This window comes from Neodiprion virginianus, chromosome 3 (genome assembly GCF_021901495.1).
Source record: "Neodiprion virginianus isolate iyNeoVirg1 chromosome 3, iyNeoVirg1.1, whole genome shotgun sequence".
Classification (NCBI taxonomy): domain Eukaryota; kingdom Metazoa; phylum Arthropoda; class Insecta; order Hymenoptera; family Diprionidae; genus Neodiprion; species Neodiprion virginianus.
The window spans coordinates 6,171,963-6,194,769 of record NC_060879.1 but is presented as its reverse complement, the minus strand read 5'-3'; the positions used below and the strand labels follow the sequence as shown (position 1 = coordinate 6,194,769).

Below are 22,807 nucleotides of genomic sequence, written 5' to 3'. Positions count from 1 at the left end.
CATCAACGCTGCAAATTTTCCCGATCAAACTGCGCGCTATAGATTTCAATCTACACTCGTGGATATAAATTTTATTATGTACCGTACCTGATGTGTACGCGAAAAATATGCTTATACCAAAATTGAAATTGCAACTTTTACATATAACGCAAAATATGTTGCGAAATCGCAACGAATTCAATTTTCCCACGATTCTCGCTTCTAGCCACCGATTTTGCGGAATAATAAAAAATAAACATCGCTGTTTCAATTAGAGATCATATTTTTGCGGGAAATGATAATTCACGTTTAACGAACATTGTGATATATATTTTATGATGTAGTTATTTCGTAACTATTCTTGACAGAATGATAATTTTATATAAATAAAACCTTGAACTTTCATTTACGAATCTTAGGCATCAGAGCTTTTTTGCAGAATGTTCAAATCTCTACAAAAATATCTTTTATCCATTGTTGTCCTTATATTCGTCAACGACTTGCGAAATTTCAAAGAGCAAAAAGAGTTTTTCCCACGTCATTTCTGATTTTGTTTAAAAAATTTTCTGCAATTGTCCCAACTCTGAAACAGTACCTCAAGTTTTCTCAGATTTTTAATTCAACTGATCAATTGTTTATGAATATTTGAAGTGATTTCAAAAGGCGCGTATTTAAAATTAATCTCAATATTTATAAATAATTATAATATAACCTAGAAAACCGCAACCGGAATAGTTAAACGGTGAAAAAAATTACCAAACTCTGAAACAAAAGAATATATTATACTTAGTGAAAATGTCAACATTAAAGTAAATTATACTGGAAGTAGAATTTTTAGGTATCTTGCATTTTCAATAAATGAAATATAATTCGCGGATGACGATTCGTGCGAAAGAACATAAATTCGATGCTTTTCTCGCTTTGGAAATAAAAAATTTTCTCGCTTGAACGGATTTGAGATTTGAAAATTTCATACAATACGCAAAAATTAGATTCTCTTCTATAAATCTACCAACATCAATCACATATTTCACGTAATTTTAAATAAACAACGAGACACGAAAAGGATGGTAAAATCGAGTCAATGAAAAACTATAAATATGGTTACCAGAAAAATTAGAAAAATCTCCACAAGTGCAAAACGAGAATTAAACCTTCGGCAAATCTCACGTGATAAAATTAACAACTAAATATGTAAATTATTTCCAGCCAATGTGTCAAAACTATAGGACAAGTTAAACGTAAACGAGAAATGTTCCCCTCTGAGCAAAACATCATTTGGGTGTTATCTCGTTCACGCACGAATAACTCTTAACAAAGTTATACCTGAATTCGATTCGGTCTTTTAGAATGAAAACTAGCTCAACATGGTGACAAAAAACTGCGATAGATATAAGCTATATTATACGAAATCCAACTCTAACAATTTCGATTTGATCCACGAACTTATTCATATTATCGTAAATAATTTTTTTTTCTTTTGTTATGCAGTTGAAAAAAATTTGCAATAACAATTTTAAATAACGATAATTTTTATACCACAGAAATTCTCCCATCATCTTATTATATGAAATCAGAATCATGAAATTATCCGTTATTTATAGAAAATCGTACGTGCTTTATAAAGATGAATCAGTTAACGATTTACGCGTATATAATTTTTTTGATTCTTTGAATTTGTGTCTGTAGAATCTTTTTCTTCTCTTATAAATTACGATTCAGTTTTTTGCCATGTATTTAGATGCGTTCATTTTCTTGAAAATATATTTTACTATAATTTTTTACTTATTTTCTATGATAATTTTTTTCCTTATGTACTTGGATTTTATTCTTAACCAATCACAATAACCGAATTGAAAAATTCAATATTCCGTACAGATTTTTATGAAAATTATTGTTCCGCAATTATCCGTCACGGTTTGATTTACAATTTTTGATACATTTCGGTTCAAACTTGGAGAAATTTATGTAGCTCAAAAGCAGCTTTAAAAAAAATGATGAAAGTAATTTACTGCGTAAACGACACTGTAAAAATGTCTAATTGAAATCCGATACGGTTGTCGATAAGGTGTCAAAGATTGATTGAGTTGTCACGAAATTTACGAAACCTAATTTTCATTGTTTTAATCCTGGGGATAGCAAAAGTTGTACAACAGGTATTTTAAGGAATCTAGTTTAAATCACTTGTTGATGCAATTCTTAACAATATTAATTTTGAAAGATGAGCATAAAGATATATTGAACAAGAAAAAAAAAAAATCTTTGGACGAGCAAGTTTTAGTGTTAAAATACAGACATCAAGAAAAATTTGTTGCGACAGTTAAAACCTTGCAAATTCGAGTAAATCGAAAAATCTGCCTGCAGGCTAACATAAAGTTTAATTAAAAATCATTGTTGTACTGCAATGAGATATAATTCCTAATGTCTCCTTAATATCCTAGTCCGAGTTATTATTATTTATTATTATTTTTCACCGTCAAAGTGTGAAAGATGGGAGAAAAACCGGTCTGCAAAAATGTGTCAAAGGGTGCTCGAACTCCCGGGATGACTGAGGTTCCGATTGAGGGGTAAAAAGGTGAGGGGGTGAGAGGGGTCGGCGTGCTTGCATGCGCGTGTACGCTTACACAGGTAGGAAAAGGTAAATGGAAAAGCACAAGACGAGCTTTGAGCCCCAGCATGGTCTCTGCATCGGGTTCTCTGTGCTGCAAAGCAATGCAGCAAAGCCACGTCGAGACGCGATACGCGATCGTGTATGTATATATATATATACACATATATATAGGTGAAGGTACGTGTGTATTGAGGGCATGTAATATACGTGTAATAATTACGTATGCAGTATACATCCATGTCACCCGTTTATTTTGCAAAGAACGCTTTTAACCTGGAAAACTGGCGATATGTGAAATCGCAAAAGTCCCTGACTTCGGACTTAAACCTACGTAGGAACAAAAGAGGAGAAGCAAAAAAATTCGAATCTCCTAATGGTGAGAAGCAGAAGAACAAAAAAAAAAATATATATTAAAATAAACAATTCCACTTGACCGAAAAGAAATTCGGTAAACTTTCTTAGCGTAGTTTTATTGTATCACACGTGGATCACCATTCGAATGTTATAATTGATCGTTGAGTGTTTGATTGAAGAATAAAAAAAAATGTCGATTGGTTGCAAAAAAATTTTACCAACAAACTTGATATCAATGTAAAGAATGATGAATATTTTTCTGAAAAATCGATTTTTACTAATTTATCGAGAATAATTTTTTTTTATGGAGCTTCCACAAGCATTTCTTAATTATACCTATAAATAATTCAAATCCGGTTAAAATTGAACAAAACTGATAGACTCGAACGTGACTTGTTATTGTTTGATGGTATTCGGGTGAAATTAAATTTTCACAAATAAATTATCCTATCACATGTCGATGTTATTCAAATAAAAAAAAACCGACTCTCCTCCGCGCGATCTCAGAAAGGTTTATCATCCAAGCCCTCGAGGCTGTATAAAAAAAAAAAAGTGCAACTTGCGGGCGAATTCGCGCACCACTTTTGCGCCTCCGAAGGACCGGATATTGCCTCCTCTGGACTGACAAACATAGGAACGTGCCCAACAAACTCCACGGACTCTCTATCCGATGTACATTATAGTATATATACTCGTATCTATATATATATATATATATATATATACGTATGTATATACACATTATACGGGAGTTTATTGGCAGCGTTATTGGCTTCTGACCGAATCGATGAGTCTAGCTGCACGTCGATCCATGGCGATTCCATTTGTATTTGCTATTCGCCGAATAAATTTGTACCCGTTGGATTTGTTTCCACGTAAATTCTTGCCCGCGGTCTGCCACTTCGATACTGGAAACATTTTTTTCTACAATTCTTTTGGGTATATATTTACATGTACGTACAAGATACAATTTAAGTCTTGGGTTTACGAAACAGATGTTTGTGCACGGGGTTTTTCACATAGCTTTGCTGAAGACGTCGCTATAATGTTTGAAAAAAAAAACTCATGTAGATTAGTTTCAACAAGTGTACGTTGATGTTGAAGTTTCACAAGTTTTGAGGGGTTCGTTTTTGAGTAAATTCGTTTGAAAAGTCATTGTGTATTTTGAAACGATGACTACGTCAATGTTTCGGGGATTAACCTGCAGTGAAATTGTTGACGCAATATTATTCATTGTTTGTCCTTCAAAAAAAAGGCTTTCAACGGTTGAAATTTTAAACACGTTTTTGTCGAGCTGTAATCGATGAAATGACACGAAATTTGTTCGAATTTTCAAGAATTTTTTTCTCGTCGCCAAAGAGTGAAGGAGAAAAAAAAAATTTGTCAGCCGAAAGCCAATACGATGTAGTTGATGAGCTTATTTTTTTATTTTTATATCGGACTACCGGTGCTTGCGATGTTATGAACATCGATCAACTGCGCACGAAAATCATCGATAAGCGTAAATAGACAAATCTTTAAGGAATAATATTTTCTTCCGATAAAAAGTTTTGAACAAACTCCTCAACGTTTACAAAGTTGGTATCAAAAAATTATTAACCTTGCATGAGTAGTTTTTGCCAGATTAATTCCTAAAAATCAACCTGTTTCGATGTTCGTCACGGTATAAGCTGGATATCCGTTAAGTTTCCAAAACTTTTGCCAAATTTTTGCAGTGATTTTACGATACTCATAGGGCCCAAACGAGAGGTGAGGGGGGGATCCAAAATGGCTGAAAATAGCGTCACGTAACATTTGAATGGCCCCTTACGTGTATTTGCTGTTTTGATGTTTTTTGAGAATTCGATCACCAGCTTTTAGTTATCGATTTTCTCGACTCAAAAATATCAACACCCGGTTTTGTTGAATTTTTATATAAACTAACTGAATAACACAAGATCAAACATTTGTATTTCTTTGTCAGTGAGTATTGAGTTACGATGATTTATTTATGCATCGACGATGCTGTTTTTATTAATTTCAGTATGATATTTGGTTGAAAAGAAAGAAAAAAAGCTATAATAGTATTCCCTCCAAATAGGGCCCAGTCTCATTCACGTCAATGCGGTTTTGTTTCTCAGGTGACAGTTTTTTTTTTCACCGATTCTAAACCTATTGAGAGTGTTCCCATTGAGAGGGGCTCTATTGAGATGGGCCCTATTGGGAAGGGTCCTATTGAAAGGGTGTCTATTAAAAGGGGCCCTATTAAGAGGAAATACTGTAATACACCTGCCCGAGAGTACAAATATATTGCTGAAAATTTGTCAAAAATCTGTGGTTTTCGCATACGCTACGCACCGTATTCCTCTTCAAAAACAGAAAGAATAAAACAAAAAAATACGGACTCAAATATTCTCTAGGAAGTAAGCCGCTGCTGTCATGCCGGGGTGACAAGGGCAGAGAGAGAGAGAGCGAGAGATAGAGAGAGAGAGAGAGAGAGGGAGAGAGAGAGAGAGCGACCATTCTGACGAAGTCAATTACGCTCTTTTGTAACGAGAATAAGTCACGTGTAATACGCCTCATAGACGCAGAGGTGTGTACGGTATGCGAGTGCAAGGGCGGCGCACACCCCCTTGCATCATATTGCAAGCCCTGCCGAAGTGGTGCGTCGCGTCGGTATGACTCGACTTTGGTTTGAAGACAGACAGGGCTGCGAGCAGCGTGCAGCTGGGATCGTTAGAAAAGGGCGTCTAAGAACGTTGCATCCCTGCCTTTTGCGCTGGGTAAATATATATCTGGCTCGAGTGCGATGCGAAATTTTAACAACGAAACCTCACGTCCAAAGACGTGTGATTTTACGGCCCTAACTTTGATAGCGGACAAAGATTTAGGAATTATTGATTTTTTTAGAGTGCTACTCGAATGAGGATTAGTTTTCTGATTTTCAGGCAGCAGGGACTGGTAATAATTGTAAGACAGAATTGTTGCGGCTGAATTTTATATTGAAAAAATACTTTTCTAATTTGATGCTGTTTTCTTTCTTACATTGTTAGAGTCACTGAAAAAACAGTTTGCGGGAGCGTGGCAACGATACGAACAAAAAGAACTAGACAGAAAAGTTACTAGCTATGAAAGAAAGCAGCTAGATTCTGGCACTGAATTTGAAAAATTGGTGTATACGCCGACAAAACCAGACCAAATTTTCCATTGGTTTCGATAAAGAGAAATTTCAGATTGAGCAGGTTAATCGCCTACGTTTGCAATTAAGAAGTTGGCATTTTTTAGTCCAATTCTACTAAAATTATTCACTGAAAATTGGTAAAAAATTTCGCGGAACAAATCGGAAAGAGTATTATCGGAAAAGCGTTCAAGAATGTTGCGAAAATATGCATGCAGTATCCAAGCATTTTTATCATAAATCAAACGTCCAAACTGGCTTATAAGAAAATTATAATACACGGCGAAAACATTTTTTTCAGTAACCTTTTCTGTACAAGATAAATAGGATTTTGCAGAGAACAACGTCGCGTGTGCAATATTCGTTTGTGTTTGTTACAGGTGCAAAAGTTTCACGGCATCGAAAAGGATGGGATCTCCTGGGAATCCAACACCCGTAAGAATGCCTCATGCGCACCCGGAAACTTTCCGACAGTTTATCAATTACATATACACTGGAAAGGTGAGTGCCTCGTATTATATATTTCGGCAAAGATCAAAAACATTCCGAATTTTGCCCAATATTAAAATCTTGACGGAAATATGGGAAGCGATAAAAAAATATCCACATGATAAAGAAGAATATACAGTGCAGTCAGTACTCAAAAATCTGTGCATTATCAACTGTTATCTGATTATAGTTTATGTTCATAACAATTCAACATTAACTGTGTTCATAGCTGACACTGGTAATTTACCCTTGAAATTCGTTCGAGAGTTCGATATTTATTCTACAATTCTGATACTCGTTACAAAAATATTCATAAAGATATTTCGTTCTCAGGTGTATTTATTTTTAACTAAGCACTGTTGAGTGTTAGTTTTGACCTAATCTTGAAACTTGATGAGGCAGTATTTCTATGTATCAAGAAATTTAATACTTTCATCATCGCAACGGTGCATCCAATTTTCCAACTTAAAATACGGTTTTGTTCGTTAGAAATTATCTACGTGACCATTCTCTCAAAAATTTCAGATAACTTGTAATATCGAAGTCCAAGGCATCTAAAAACTCAACTATGTAACACGCTCTGTTTCCAACGACGCATCCAATTTATAAATTTGAAAAAGAGTTTTGACCGTCGAGAAATTGTTCAGATGGCCTTATTTTTTCTGAATTTTTTCATATAGATAATGCTACAGGACAGTGGAATATTCGAGATGCTAGGTTTGGCCCAGGAACTGGGCGTCGAAGAATTGTGGAGGAGTTGCGAGGATCATGTTTCGTCAACCCTGAGTCCCGGAAACGCTTGCACCTTGCTGACGGCAGCCCTCGAGGCTCAGGATAACATGCCAGGTGATATTATCGAAATAATTACATTATGAGCGCTGTGAGATACGACTATTCTTAAATATCCTCAGGTGCTCGAGAAATTTGATTTTTCTGTCTCACATGAGCGGTGAGATACGACTATTCTCAAATTTTTCAATATGGGCGGAAAATTTGATTTCTCTTTCTTGCATGAGCGGCGATATACGACTATTCTTAAATTTTCTAAAGTGCACGGGAAATTTGATTTCTATTTCTCGCATGAGCGGTGACATACGACTATTCTTGAATTTTCCAAAGTGCGCGGGAAATTTGATTTCTTTTAGCAGCTCGGGTGTATATTTTAACCCTCGTTTCATCGAATGAAAGCATTTTCTTTGTATACTTCGTTTTCCTTTCTCGTCCTTCTTTTAGCATCGGCACAGCGACGATGAGTTATGAGGCGGTATTGTGGTCTTTTAGCAAAGTGTCACAACCGGCGGAGACGGACAAAGGCGCGATGGGGAAGGGACAGGTTTCAGATTCACCGTTTCCGCTCCTGCGGGGTGACACGTTGAGCTTTCGTAAATTTTCCCCTTTAACAAAGGGACGCATCACGCGGCTTTCCCCATTTGTTACTTCGCGAATCGCGCTGTGTGTACGCGGCGTTTGAGGGGGCTAAAGGGCTCCCCGAATCTCACCGTTTTAGCGAGCTCAACCGCCCAAATAACGTTTCGCCTTTCGCCTTTCGCCGCTCGCTTCGTAAGCTTCGAAAGACAAAGCGGAACTCACCCCCCCCCCCCCCCCCCCTTCCGGAGATAAAAAGGAAAACGAAAATAGAACGGGGAAAAAACAAACGCCGCTAATGGCTTTCCGTAACCTTTAACCTAATTTCACGGGGTTCCGGATTCTAAAAAAGCATTTATCGCTTAGATGATATTCTGGGCAAAAATATTGCGCAGATAATTATATTAATTCACAGTTCGGCATTATTCATAATTGATATGCATCGATGCAGGAACTTAATCAAAAAACTTTTAACCAGTGAACAAATTGTCACCTTTTTTAGTTGGCGTCGAATACATTTCTAACTCTGTAGCCTTGGAAATACAGAAAAGTCTACCCATTTTTTGGAAATATTAGTTTTAACGTGCTGTTTGGGGATGGTTTCAAGTTCTTATGAGAATTAGAACCCTTGTAGTTATCATACTCTTTCAACGGTTCATACAAATGATTGGCAAGGACGAATTTCAGCTTGATAAGAAAGTTAAATATTTTCAAATTGGTCTGAGAAAATAAATTACATTAACAACAGTTTTCTGTTAGTTTCTTGACAGTCAAAATTTTGGTTGGACAACATCAGCAACGTGGTTATGAAAATTGAGATGTTCTCATTAAAATTTGAAAAAAATAATCAGTTCTTCGAATCTCGGTAAAATATAAGTTCAATATTCCTCAAACTTCTCGTCAAAAGTTAACATATTCTTATGTTTTTGGGAAAAAATTTTCACCTTTGAGTGTTATGGCGATCCCGATGCGTGAAATTGATTTAGCATTTCACGGGAGTGAAAATCGAGTACAGAAAATATTTGGAATATATACTCTGTAAAAAGATGATACGTACATTTGCACAAATTCAACGGAAGTGTAGCTGCATAAATTTCGTGCAGATACTTTGATCTCGTATACGGTATTGTATTAGCCATAATGGAGTCAAATCTTAATGAGATTATCCGCGTCTGACAAGCCCGCGCATTCGTGAGTTATACCCTCCAATTCGATTATTCAACGGTCAATTGACCTGCCTGCCTATTGCTACGCGTTCTATAATAATGAACCACAACAGAAACGTCCCCTACGGTAATTACCATGCGATTGTGCCGGGAACATGAAAGTTGGACGGAACTCAATGTATGGGGAGGGGTTCGATTCACTTTCAAAAATACAGATTTAGTCAGTATGCAATTATATTTTTATACAGTTTTATCTATACTCGTCAAAATATGTTTCGTGATTCATGTATACTGAAGATAAAACAAAGGATCAAATTCTCTTTGTGAATTGAATTTCCGAGTGTTAAAATAAGTAATTCGACAAATTTTGAGTTAAGAGTCATCACAATTCTTCCAATTTTTTGTTCTTCCGATCCCCACACCGTTTCAAAATTGTAAAATGTCATTAATGGATAAACGATCAAAGTGCTTGACTCATGTGCTACAGGCTATAATCCTGTATAGAAGGGGATGATGAGCGTGGCTTAATCCTTGCAGGGGTTTCTTTGTCTTTTCGGCATATTGAAGGATGACTGTAAGCCACCCCGATGAGAAAAAAAAGAAAAAAAAAAAATTGATGAACGAGTAGAGAAATTAGGTACGCGGAATGCCGAGGTGAGAATTAAAAGCCACCCTTCGAACTAATACATCGCTTACATCTCGTCGGGCATAACGCGTTGTACTCGAAATCGGTTATCCGCGTATTTTCATTTATGAATATGCAGTCGAAAAGAGATTTTCGAAATACAAGAAACAAAAATGAGCAGCCTTCACAAAGCAAATATCACTATCAATACGCGTGTTTCAACGAGCGTTGGTTGTAAAGCTTTTGTATTTCACAGGTATTCGTTTTGAACTGAGTCGAACCGGATCGAAATAGAAAATTCCACGAATATCCAGAAATCCTTTCACCGGGTAGTTCGAAACAGCAACGCTGAATTTAATTAACACTGGACATAAATTTGCCACAGCGTGGAAATTTTCTTACCCCCGTATAATTCGATATATGTTTAATATGTATCTACACTACAGTAGAACCTCGATGATACGAACTAATCGAGCCTAGTTCGGATAATCAAAAGTTCGGATAACCGAAATGAATTTTTTATCTTAAAGTATAATAATATATACTACACAAATTTAAATCGACAAACAGTCCGTATTAAACATCCAAATACATATTCAACCTCTTTCAAACAGGGAACGATTATTTTACTACTTTGGTTTTACATAGTCGTTTATTGTCAATTGACGAACGGCTGCTTCACATTTTTAGCGAGAAATAATGTATATTTCGCACCAAAAATGTATTTTTTGGGCCAGAGCTCGGATAAATCAAGTCATGGTTCGGATCATCGCAAGTTCGTATAACCGAGGTTCTACTGTTGTAGAGATATGGAAGTTGGTTGAAAAATTGACTATGTAATGCAGTTCAAAAAGAAGTAATGGAGAGAGAAAAAATGACCAGGTACCCCTTTTTCCGCGTGCCAGGGATTCGGAGAGAAAGAGAGTGAGTGAGTGAGTGAGAGAAAGAAGGGAAGATCGAGGGCGACGGCTAAAAAGGTGACATTCTTGAGTCCCCATCAATCTTCATTATTTTAATCTCGATGTATGGGCAAGAAGTGGTATCTGCACTATATATTATATATACGTGTACATGTATTACGGCTTCGCCGATACGGCTGGACGCGAAGGAAAGAGAAGGACAGAGCAAGGGGGAGAGATTTCATCCGGCATCGTTAGGCGTGAGTGAAATGTCGTTCCATGTCACTACCGTTAAACCTTAATCCTTTACGTGCCAGAAATTCGTAAAGCTCCTCTGTATAATTTCAGGCGATATGCGCATGCCGTAGTTGTAGGTATATAAGGCATTCTTGTATGAGTAAATATATATAATACATGTTCGGAGGTTAAAAGGTCTTTGTTTTCCGAGTGTCACAGGTCACGTAATGCTACGTTTAGCAGTAGGTATTGTTGCGCAGTATCCGTGGAGTTGCCTCTGATTCCACCAGCGTGAATCAAAGTTAAATGTTCAGCAGAAAGGTCGCGTATTACACTGTGGATGGAATACGCGTTGTGATTTATTGTATTCGTCACGTTGTTCAAATCGTTGTGGATAACGAATGGCAAAGCGATGTCATTGAGAAATTGAACATTTCTTATGTAGAAAAAAGTTACTTTTCTTCATTTTTTCAGTAACGTGATTTATTTTGACATTTCGTTTAACTGTTTTTAAGTCATTGCAAAAATGATCAGCTTCACATTTAACCGTTATTTTACGACAGAGTCAAAATAATTGTGTTGCAAAAAATTTGTGAGAAGAAATCTGAAAACTGGAACACATTTCTCTGTTCAATAATAAATTTTCACGAATCGCAGTTTTACAATTTTGACAAATATTTACTTGCACGAAAAAGTATTTACTTTTTGGACTAAGAATCCATGAAATTAAACTTACGTCATTTGCCAAATATCAACAATACGTATTTCGAAAATTTGCTTAGTCATGTGGACATTGAATTTTCAGATTTCCCATAAATTTGCAGCATAATATGGATATCTAATTACCATTTTTTTCACAAAATTCATGTACAATCACAATTTTTGACTAGCTATCAAAACGAAATACACAAATCTACAATGAAATTAAAAAAATTATTATAATTTTACAAAATTCTCATTTCTTGCTCATTTTCACCATATAAAAGTAACATAATCGGTTGCAACCATTCAAAAACGACTCATTGAAACGTTTTACATGCAACCATGTATTTCTTACTGAGTATAAACTGTTATTTGTCATTTGATATCAATAAATTTCCATTAATACATCGCTTGAATGTAGAAATTTTTATTAATAAAAAATTTCGTGAAATCTATTCAAATTTTGGCGCGTCGCGGTCATAAAATATAAAAGCATATGGCCGCTTTCCTTTTACGTCAATTTTCTGACACAACACAACACCAATTCATTTCATTGGCGTATTCCGTTAGATTCGACCAATGAAATCCCTTGACGTCGAGTTGTGTCAGAAAATCGACGTAAGATAACATTCCAAACGCGGCGACGATGCAACGATCCTTTATATCAACCGTAATGTTGCTGCGCTAGTTCGACATGCTTCCACCAAACGGTGCGGCGTCACTTGCCGACGGACTTAAATAGCTTAAATGGAAAAAGTGCCGCCAGGCTCATCGCGGCGGCCATATTCGTTATTCAGATCCCAGCATACAACGCGTCTTGGTTTGCGCGGTGTCAACGTATCGGCCGAATTTGTTTAAAACTGAAGCTTACGTTTAAAAAAGTGACGGGCAATCTCAAAGACTCGCAAAAATGTCGTACAAAGGACCGCCAAAAGTGCAGAAGGTTATGGTGCAGCCGATAAACCTGATATTTCGATATCTGCAGAATCGCTCCCGAGTACAAGTCTGGCTCTTTGAAAATATCAACCTGAGGATCGAGGGTCACATTGTCGGCTTTGACGAGTACATGAATCTCGTCCTTGACGATGCCGAGGAGTATCACGTCAAAACGAAGAACAGAAAACAGCTGGGTAGGATAATGCTGAAGGGGGACAACATTACCCTTATACAGAATACGAACCCTGGTGCGAACTAGAACGGGAAGAGAGAGCGGCAACATAACCTATCCTAACCTAAAAAATTAGAAACCGGCGCGCGCGGCGCGCATCGTTGGAAGTTCGGAGACAAGAACGACGGGAAAGAAGAGCGGCGAAGAGCGAAATTTACTCAGGGTCGAAACCGTCGACGAACAAAGAACGCGACCACTTGTAATTTAAATAGTTTTAAAGCTTAGGATTAGGGCACAGTGTTTAATTGAATTTGTATTATTTCATTCCGATTCAGAACGAGTCGACTCATCTAGCATATTAACTTACTATGTACTCATCGAAATAATCAAATTGTAATATGCATATTTGCAAAAGTTTCAAATCAAGTATATAATATCTCTCTTTCTCGCTGTGATCAAATTCTCATCGCCTCGACTCGTTGTGTTCAATAAAAACAGTACAAATTTCACGTTGCGTGTGTTTATTCCTAGACTTATTTTATACCTGTTTTTTATCTACCTATTCTTTTACCTGAATCACTGATCTATTATTGTTTAAGGATTCAACAATACTGTACAAAAATCCAACTCCGTCGACTCGAGTCGCCTCTTAGTTAAAGAGGATATTCGAATTCTATGTCTTGTTCCATGCTTACCCGCACTTTGCTATGTACTCTAAGTCGCAATCAATCGAGCTTATTTGCACAGTTTAAAGTTACCTAAGTTGCTTAAAATCTTGAAATGTTACGTACGAAATTTCCATATTGGCAGCCAAATGAGTTTTTTATCAAAGATAGTCAATCAGAACTTTGGGTAGGTTCTTTTCTAGATACTCATGTGTCAGCAAAAAATAGAGGATTCAGGAGACGAAAGCATTCTAACAAATTGTAAATAATTGCTGACTGAAGCATTCTAACAAATTGTAAATAATTGCTGACTGACAGAAAAATACTCATATCGAACTTCGAAATCCTAGGTTTCACACAAAAGTGAGCAAAGACGGCATTTTTGTTCACTTAATTAACATGTATCTATGGAGTTGCGAGAAGTGTGCCAAAAAATAATTACTCTTGATGTTAAACGTAGGTGGAAAAAGTGCCTGCTCGACGTTTATAGACCGCTGTTATGCTTTTATCGGTGAGAATGCGGTCGAAACGGTAAAAACGACGTCGTTTTGTACCCTGCCAAAAGATGCATTGATCAAGCTGATTGCATCCGATTACCTTGCACTCGAAGAAGAGGATGTTTGGAGGGCAGTTCTAAGCTGGGCAAAGTACCAGGTTCGAGCTTCAGTATTATCGATAGTTCTTCCACATCCAATTTGCGGAATGTTCCAAAAAGCTGAATCTGCTATGATTAACTCGTGTTGAAAAAACAGATTACAAAATTTTACATTTCAGGCAGGAGTTACTCAGCCTACTCAGCACTGGACCGAGGAAGAAAGAGTTCGAGTTTGCCAGCACTTGTCTGGCGTTATCAATTACGTTCGCCTTCTCCTGATCGACAGTCAAGTATTCGCAGAGGAAGTTGAACCGACCGGAGCTGTGCCGATGGAATTATCTTTAGAGAGGTGTGTTCAGTACGCTGAGAAATGAAAATTATCAGAATCTTGCTCGCGGACTTGACTGAATATTGTCCTGTTTTATTTGAAGGTACAGATATGCCGCCCTACCGAACAAGTATGCAGAAATATGCTCGGACAAGAGACTCCAGCCGAGAGTCAGTCTCATCCTGTTTCCAGGATCCCAAATATTGTCGCGAGACAAAATTGCCTTCCAGCGACTCTTGAATCAGTGGTACGGCATTCAGAAACAGACGTGGAGACTCATTTATAGGTGAGTTTTTTCAGCAATCCGCTGAGGAGTTTTTGCAGCACAACTCATGACTGCGTTACATTGAGTTTTCTAATTTTTCCAGAGCTTCGAATCACGGTTACTCAGCAGCATCCTTTCATCGACACTGCGACGGCATCTTTCCCACATATGTTCTAGTTATGGTAAGATTTATTGATTTTAAACCAAATAAAACCAACGAGAACCCCGAATATGGTTTTAGTAAAACAACGCTTCTTGACTTTCCAATTTCAGGGAGGACGTGGTGAAATATGTGGAGGATTTAGCGATGTTCCTTGGGGAAAGATTACTACGAAGGGATATTACGTCTCATCGGAAAAAGCCTTCCTCTTCACACTGACCAACAACCAAGATGTCCCACCCACGAAATACGACATCGTCAAAAAACCATTCGCAATTTGCTACCATCCAGAGTAAGAGGCAATTTCTCGAACTATCTGACTTGACAATGTCTAATGCTGTTGGCTTTCAATTTTCTTTCAACACTAAATTTTAGTCAATGTCACATTCACAGAATTTGCCAATTTGATGTTAATTTTTCTTTAACAGTTATTAGATCTGTTCATTATGAAATAATCTTCATTATTTCACCAAGGCATTGAATTATTCTACTGAAACGTACCAAATCGAATGCTAATTCATAAAACGCTTATAGTGCCACTATAATTATATCGACTCATTGATTCATCGAACGAAAAAACGAGATTTTTTCCCTGACCAGTTTTGACGTTTTCGCCCTTTTACTCACTTGAAGTTCGTATTGAAAGCATCAAAACTGAATTTTTTCAGATTTTCCTGATCAAGCATTTTCTTACCGCAGCTCGTCAAAAAATGAACTTCTGACAATTTCTCATTTTCCTATGCAAAAGTTTCGCATCTTTGTATGAAATTTCTAAAAATAATTTTACGTGCCCCGTTAAAGTATAGTTTTGATGAACAATCTTCTCAAATATTCTCTAACAAAATGGTGCCTTAATCGAATCGGCTGAAATTTTTACACAGCATTTCTTTTTCAATAACAAAGATTGTCTATAAGTTTCGTAGTGGTGGGAAAAGTAGTTCAGAAGTTACAAGTAATAGTTTACATGGAACCGTGAAATTTCTCATGCATACGTACCATAATAATGGCGGTACGAATGGTAAAAATTATACACTCGGTATTCCGATAGGTAACACATCGTTGAATTCTTACCTTGGATGAATACGTTTAAAAAATATTGTCCGGCAGTACGGAACTCACACATCATGTCAGGAATCGTAATAAATGATAGAAAAAGTCGACTGAGGTTATAAACAACACCCGTAACAATTGAAGATCGCGCTCGAGCGCGCAGCAGTGCAACGCGCAGGGTAAACAAATGCTTGCCGCGCCGCGAAGTTTGAACCGAATTCTCGCCATTGTGTGAATATTTGTTGATATATATTCTGAACCACTGCACTGTCCACTATGAAATTTTCAGACAACATTTCGCAGTGAAGACGGCACGCTGTGTATAAATTGTAGCCCGTTCGATTAGGGCACTTTTCAGTTACGAACACTTGGTGCGTATTTTCTATCAATACTAGACTGAAACGGGTTATGAAAAATCCTAAAAATACTCTCGAGAAGTTTATAAGAAAACCTAAAATTTTCACATGTCGTCCAGGTTTTATAGGCATGAAAAATCAAAACATTGTTTAAATCAATTCATTGGATGAGTTGCGAAGAAATCATGTGTCGAAAAAATCTGAAAAAATTCAAAGTCCATGCTTTCAATATGTACTTTTACTGTGTGAAAGGGCAATCGGATTAAAATGAGTCAGGGATGCCGAGCGTTCGATTTGACCTGGAATATCCCGTATGCATACCTATTCAGTACCTTCAAAAATTCAAAAACATTGCATATCTGCCGATTAGTATGCCAAAAACGAAATAATCGATAAAGTAGAAATCCGAAATTCTTTCTTGTTTCGATAAGTCAAATTCCTATCTTTTCCTCGGGCGTGAGTACATCTGACATACTTATCAACTCTCGATACGTGTTCTATTAACGTGTAAATTGTCGCGCCGAAAAACTATTCACATCGAATGGTAACCAAGCAATAAATATTCTAGCGACTCACCAACGGCTGCTGCTTCCTTTTTTTTCAGAATCGGTCCGATATTTGGCGCAGGTGCCGATCTCCTGATAGCCAGCAACTGCAACGTCAACACCGAAAGTTACAGCAACTTGCCTCACAGCTACGACGGCGAGCATGCATCTAGCAGCATCTTGATGGGGGATTACCACTTCACAGTCCTAGACTATGAAGTATTCACTCTGAATCATACTGGTGTTAAGTAATCTGTTCGATATTAAGGCACTGGTTTTTTAAAAATCTCATCGACAGTGCACCTGATGTAAACAACGAACAAACACTGCCCGCTCTTGCATTCACTTCACACTATTTTAATATCTTTAGCTGATTAGTTCGTCCACCAAAACTCGACGAGAAATAGTACAAACGTTTTCCTATCCTTTCACGTTTGAGATCAGGTTTGATTATTTTCACATTCAGACATACATTGAGTGATGAATATGTATTTTTATTTAAAATGAAAATTAAATATGTTAAATATTAATTTTATGATCGAAAAATTTGTACGGAATATCATTGAATTTGAGATTTATGCGAAATGGAATACGTCCGTATTTGTGAAACTGGTTTTTTTCAGTAGTTATACGTTATATTTTTGTAATACGTTTTTGTATGATATCCATTAGTGTAGATCAAACCCTGTCAAATCCGGCTCGCCTTTGCTATTGGATTGAAATTATCGTAGAATGAATTACCAAAGTCGCGACAAATTTCTCACCACCGAAAATGCCATGGCATCCAACACTTGAGTGCCGAGATTTTAACGGCTTATCTCCACTCTAAATCATTCCAAATAATTTCGGCGAAAGCAAGGAACCTATCGCACAAAAGTTCGTGATTTATGGCGAATATCGACGCTGTGAGAGTGTCGAACGTTGATATTAGGAACGCTTCGCATTTCACCGTCTAAATTAGAAATGGCGATCCGCACAGCCTTCGCTGTTCTTCTCAAGATATACTTTCCTAGCGTTATCGCAAAACCTAGGCCAGCTCTAATTTTCGCACGGAGTTCCGATCGCCGACGCAGCTCGAAAGCGACTGGCTGCAGATAGCTGATCACGATGTAAACAATCAACGAAACTCAGTACTCGTTCGATGTTCTGCGATCCATTTACAACCTTCAGAGAAACTGAAATTCAGCTTTTGTTTTGGTCGCGTTATGTTCCATCGCTGTAGTTAGGTTAGGTATCATATTTTAAGTTTAGCAATATGTGATTTTATTCGTATTACGTACGTAGATTGTAGTATGTTACGTTGTATTGTAAATATTGTGACATGTGACTGGTACAAAAAAAAATAAATAAATAAATAAATAAACGAAAACAATAAAACAACACCCTGAATAATTGTAGCGTTGTCGATACGACATTCTTTTTTTTTTTTTTTTTTTTGTTCCAAAACTTGTCTTGATTCATGTTTCTAGAATGTAAAATTCATTACACGCGGAATAAATTCGGTAAGACTTATTTTCTGTTTATTGTTTTCTCAAGCGCAGATGAGTTAAGAGTAATTTGTATGGGGTGATCTGGTAAAAGAACTGGGGCCCCCTATGTGGAACTGCGACGTTTTAGGGTCCATAAATTCGTTTAATTGATAAATAATAGCCGTGCTGCGGCGGCCGTATCTCCTGAGGATCGGCGCTCAAAACGTAGTGTTCGTGTCGTGGCCCCGCGACTGAGGAGACACTTTGGCCCTACAAGAACCGGCATAAATTTAAAACTCGTTGCCCCTGCACGCTGTTGCTGCCTTTTCCAGGGTCAACTTGGATCCCCTGCAACGGGACAGGAAACAAAATTTGGAACAATTTTGTGTTCAGTTATCACATGGCGAATTGCAGTAAAATATGATATCTTTCGAGTATACGATATACACATCAACTCTTTTTGAGTTACATTTTAGCCGTCTTTTTGACACGTATGGTCACAACGTTGAGGTTTCGCAAACTCTTCTACATTATCGTCGAATTTTGATAATGGTCAAAAGCTATTCACGATTATTCATGGTTTATCCAAATTGAACGATGTCTACCATATATATCGGAACTCAATCAAAATAGGATGAGGAGGCGACTTGTAGTAAGTTTCGTTCCCCCAATATTAAAATCGAACGGGTGTACGTGTTGTTCAAAAAAATGAACACTAATAAAATGGCTAGGCTATGAATACAAACAGGTCTGTCTATTGGTATTCAACATTGTATGACTTGGCCTTGTTAACCAATTTGGTATCAAAAACAGTGATCAGTTGATCGTTATTGGTAATTAATCTGAATCGCGATGACCAGGAAACTTTGCGCAGATTGTAATGCTCCTATTTAATTTCGTGATTTTACTTTACACTCTGCGGTATTGGATTCCATTGAAAATTACTCTTGCTTCATAATTAAATACGATTGTCTAGAGGTAAGATGGTTCTTTCAATAAGTGGTAGTCTTCGATATTATAAATCCGAATTCTAACATGTATTGATACTTGATTCAAATTAATTACAAGTTATCAATTCTTTGTCAAGATGAATTTGATTTTTCGTAATGGTGTGAATTCAGTACATGTTTCGCAAATGTCGAATACATCTGTAATTCGGGGGTTATATTTACTGCAAATGTTGGTTATACAATCGGTGTGCGAAGAATTAAGACTTGAGCTTAAACGTATGCGGATATAAGATAATTTACAACTAAGAATAGTTTAAACTGAAGCTCACTCCGAAGAGCGCAACATTCTTGCAGGACTATGGAAACTCAAACAGAAAAAAACATAAGTGAATGAAATAACAATAAATATATACTATAGAATAATAAACCCACTTATAATTCGTATAATCTCACGCAACGACACGATAATTATTCAGTAGTAACAGCATTCGTCCCTATAAGAGAAACGTGTTTAATAAAGCAAGGTGAACGATAAGTTGAAACCACTCTAACCTCCTGAACCCCGGTCACATAAACCATGGATTTATATGTAAGGCTACGGGATGTATACCCGACTTGAACTACACGCGCTGCGCGATCCTTACATGCGAGAATATCGTGACGATGCGTTGGCTGGGTGCAAGGTGAATAAGCCAGACCAGCTCTTTCTGCTCATTGCTCGCAAGTGATTTTGAATTTTTATTGTCTATGACCGTGGGTGCGCATATACCGGGTTGTTTCGTGGAAATATCTCATAGACAGGTTAACACGGGGTGAATCCGCCTGTCTGTATGCAATTCAGGGTACATTCTTACCGATTGTCATTTGTTTCAAGGTCCACGATTGGTGAGATTGCGAAGAGTCGGCCAATCGTAATTCAACGAGACAAATGACGATCGATGAAATGTACCGTCGGTTGCCGAATTGCAGGCGGTTGTCGTTGATGTGTAACCTGAGTTGCTTAACTTCAGGCGGATAAATCCTACTATGAACTGCTCACGCGACATTCCGTAAACGAAATAACCCGATATACTGTATTCCTAATAACAACGGAAGATTGAGGCTTTAAAGACAAGCTACCCGCGTATAGCTTTGTACAAATATATGTATATACTTACGTAGAGGCATACATATAAATATGTATACCAGCTAATCACTTACTCGTATCTCTCGTAGATCGGGAAAAAATTGTATTTAAGTAAGAAAAAACTGAAAGTCAAATAAACGAAAGAAGAAACAGTAAAAACAAAACGTAATGAAACAGAATAAAAAGAAACAAATTCGTATATCTGTTCCGTGGGAACAGTAAAAACGGGGTAGATAGGTAGGTAGGTGTATGGTTTCTTACCGATTATATTATGTGTATACCTGCAGCAGCGCTGTCTTGTAGTTTTTAATTAATTGGCCCGAAGACGGTTGAAGTTTTAATTAAATTTTCGGTGAAGTGCGGCGCTACTTAACGTTCTGTTGACACGGATGACTCTCGATCCGAGTTAGGGCTCCGCTACGTCTTTTTTGGCTGCATGCCGGCGGATCGGCCTTCTCTAATCGACTGGGCCTAAAACGAGCTTATTAATCATCGCCCGGATGACCAGCCTGCAGAGACCGTACAGCATCGAGTGTACTATGCTCGTACACAAGTTAGGTCGCCTTCACTGGAGAGCGAAATTAGTTTTTTACGAATATAATGCCGCGGTTTGGATATGGATCGACGATCGCTTTATGAACCCGAAGTCTTCTCTTAATTACCCTCCAATTAACGTGAATTATTTTCATTATTACTGCCGCGTCTGCTGCTCTTGCCATACTGCTACTGCTCATATTGTAGTATCCTTTGATTTCTATTAATTTTTACCAAAAATAATTAACCGCATGCATCGCAATCAATCAGGTGTGTGTTACAGGTTATTGCGGTTGAATTGGTTGTCGGAAAAAATCATCCATATTGCTCTACTTCTCATAATTACACGGTTAATTAACTGTGTATAATGCGCATTTACGCTGAATATCGAATATTATATACCTGTGAGAAAAATGTTACGATTAACGCCAAATTTTAACCAGATGATGAGTTGGCTACCTCTGTTTCACCTTACGTAAAGAACTGGAATGATAAACGATGATTAAAACCGTTGCAGACAAAGCTTTTGTAATTACTTTGCACACGATTGTTTCAGGTTATGTACACAGAATCAATTCATCATTATAGTTTTATGGGTTGTAATAATGTGGATAGAATATATTCTTCTTTTCGTCCAAGATATAAGTCTACAATTTCTATCAATTGATTTTTACTCAATACCTTTTGCCCCTTGATAATAGTAGAACACATCTTTTAAAACGATCAGCTGATCCTTTTCTCGACGCCATACTGTTTGTTGTCAGCTGCAAGATGATATAATGGTTTGCCCAATCGTTGTTTTCGCGTTTTGTTTTCTTTTTTGCGTAAAATTGATCAAGAGGTGTTTAGATCAGTCCCAACGATGAAAAATTTCAAAATGACAAACGTAAGATTCAATAAAAGAGGAGGTCCTTGACATGTAGGTGAGTCGTTACTTCACATATGGAACAGATTTTTATAACCCGTATGTCAACGTCGTATAATATTCTCACAAGTTTTGAAATATGTAATAAACCGATGACCACGCTGATATACCTGCAAGCTGCGAAAGTCAGGAATGGTTGTAAAAAAAAATCGAGAAAGCAAAAAAATAAGAAGAATGTATACCTTTGCCATTATTCGTCCGCGGATGCTAAACTGCATCATTTGAGCTCACGTGTGTGCGGATATGCGGATTTGTACACATATTATATTCATGCGTGCATATATTGGTGTGCTAAGAATTTCTACTTTATGCTTGTCGACCGTTGAATATTCATGTAGTGCTATTATGAGTTAGTGCCACCATCTATGCAAAGGTTTATTATATTGCCTATTTATGCGCTTAACCTTTTTCTTCGCTCAACGAACCTCCGCGTGCACGCAATCTTCACCATCAGCACCATCGCAGCAACATCGACGCACGCATTTTCTTCGCAGTTTTAACCGTATCCTTTCCTTTGTCATCAACCTTCCGCGAATCGACGTTTGAAAGAAAAAAAATGCGAAGAACAACTGGAGTAAAGAGGAAAATTTAAAAATCCTGTCATCTCCAAAATCGAGATTTTTCAAATTGTTTTACGTGACCCAGATCAAATACACATATCTGTATTTGATCCTTGACACTGGCACAAAATATCTTCAAATTTATTCTATTGCCAAATAATCGTTCATTTTATATTTGAGGTGAGACAATATTTGTAATTAAATATTGGAACACGTGTATATCGGTGAGAAAATTAACGTCACTGTAAAGTTCCCAGGCTTCGGGAGTTAGTTTCGAAAGACGAGAAGACTTTAGTTTATTTTTTTTTTTTTTAATTCAATTAAATTTATTTATAACTTTTGTTTTATCGGGTGCACGAAGGAGCTGACCGCTTAATTGGTGAATACGATATTCAACGGATAGGTCAATTTCCAAATACGACTCTTATGTACTTACCCACGCTGTTATAACGTGAGTAATGCCTATGGTAACCCATTTCGACTCATTACCAGCGACATTTTGATGCGGAAAAAAAACAAGCTGCACCGATAATTTTCGATCCTAAAAAAGTGGTCGTAATTACTTGACGTTCGTCAGTCAATAAATA

General features: G+C 37.1%; 2 protein-coding genes across 3 annotated transcripts in view; both read left to right on the top strand.

Moving 5' to 3' along the window:
* The window catches only part of LOC124300277 (uncharacterized), a 32,679-nt gene extending 14,634 nt beyond the window's left edge, over nt 1-18,045 (top strand). Inside the window, exons 4-12 of one of the 2 annotated variants that reach the window (XM_046754191.1) lie at nt 6,482-6,602; nt 7,271-7,436; nt 13,818-14,011; nt 14,132-14,301; nt 14,384-14,566; nt 14,649-14,727; nt 14,819-14,997; nt 16,716-16,904; nt 17,688-18,042. In XM_046754191.1, coding sequence (XP_046610147.1) covers nt 6,482-6,602; nt 7,271-7,436; nt 13,818-14,011; nt 14,132-14,301; nt 14,384-14,566; nt 14,649-14,727; nt 14,819-14,997; nt 16,716-16,904; nt 17,688-17,754 — 1,348 coding nt within the window. In that variant the 3' untranslated portion in view covers nt 17,755-18,042. Of the gene's footprint in view, nt 1-6,481; nt 6,603-7,270; nt 7,437-13,817; nt 14,012-14,131; nt 14,302-14,383; nt 14,567-14,648; nt 14,728-14,818; nt 14,998-16,715 lie in introns of both variants that reach the window. The other variant, XM_046754192.1, reaches the window with a different exon arrangement.
* Nucleotides 12,361-13,201, top strand: LOC124300279 (probable small nuclear ribonucleoprotein E). The gene has a single exon (XM_046754194.1). The coding sequence runs from the start codon at nt 12,495-12,497 to the stop codon at nt 12,777-12,779; it is 285 nt and encodes a 94-aa protein (XP_046610150.1). The 5' UTR covers nt 12,361-12,494; the 3' UTR covers nt 12,780-13,201.
* Nucleotides 18,046-22,807: the final 4,762 nt, after the last annotated feature.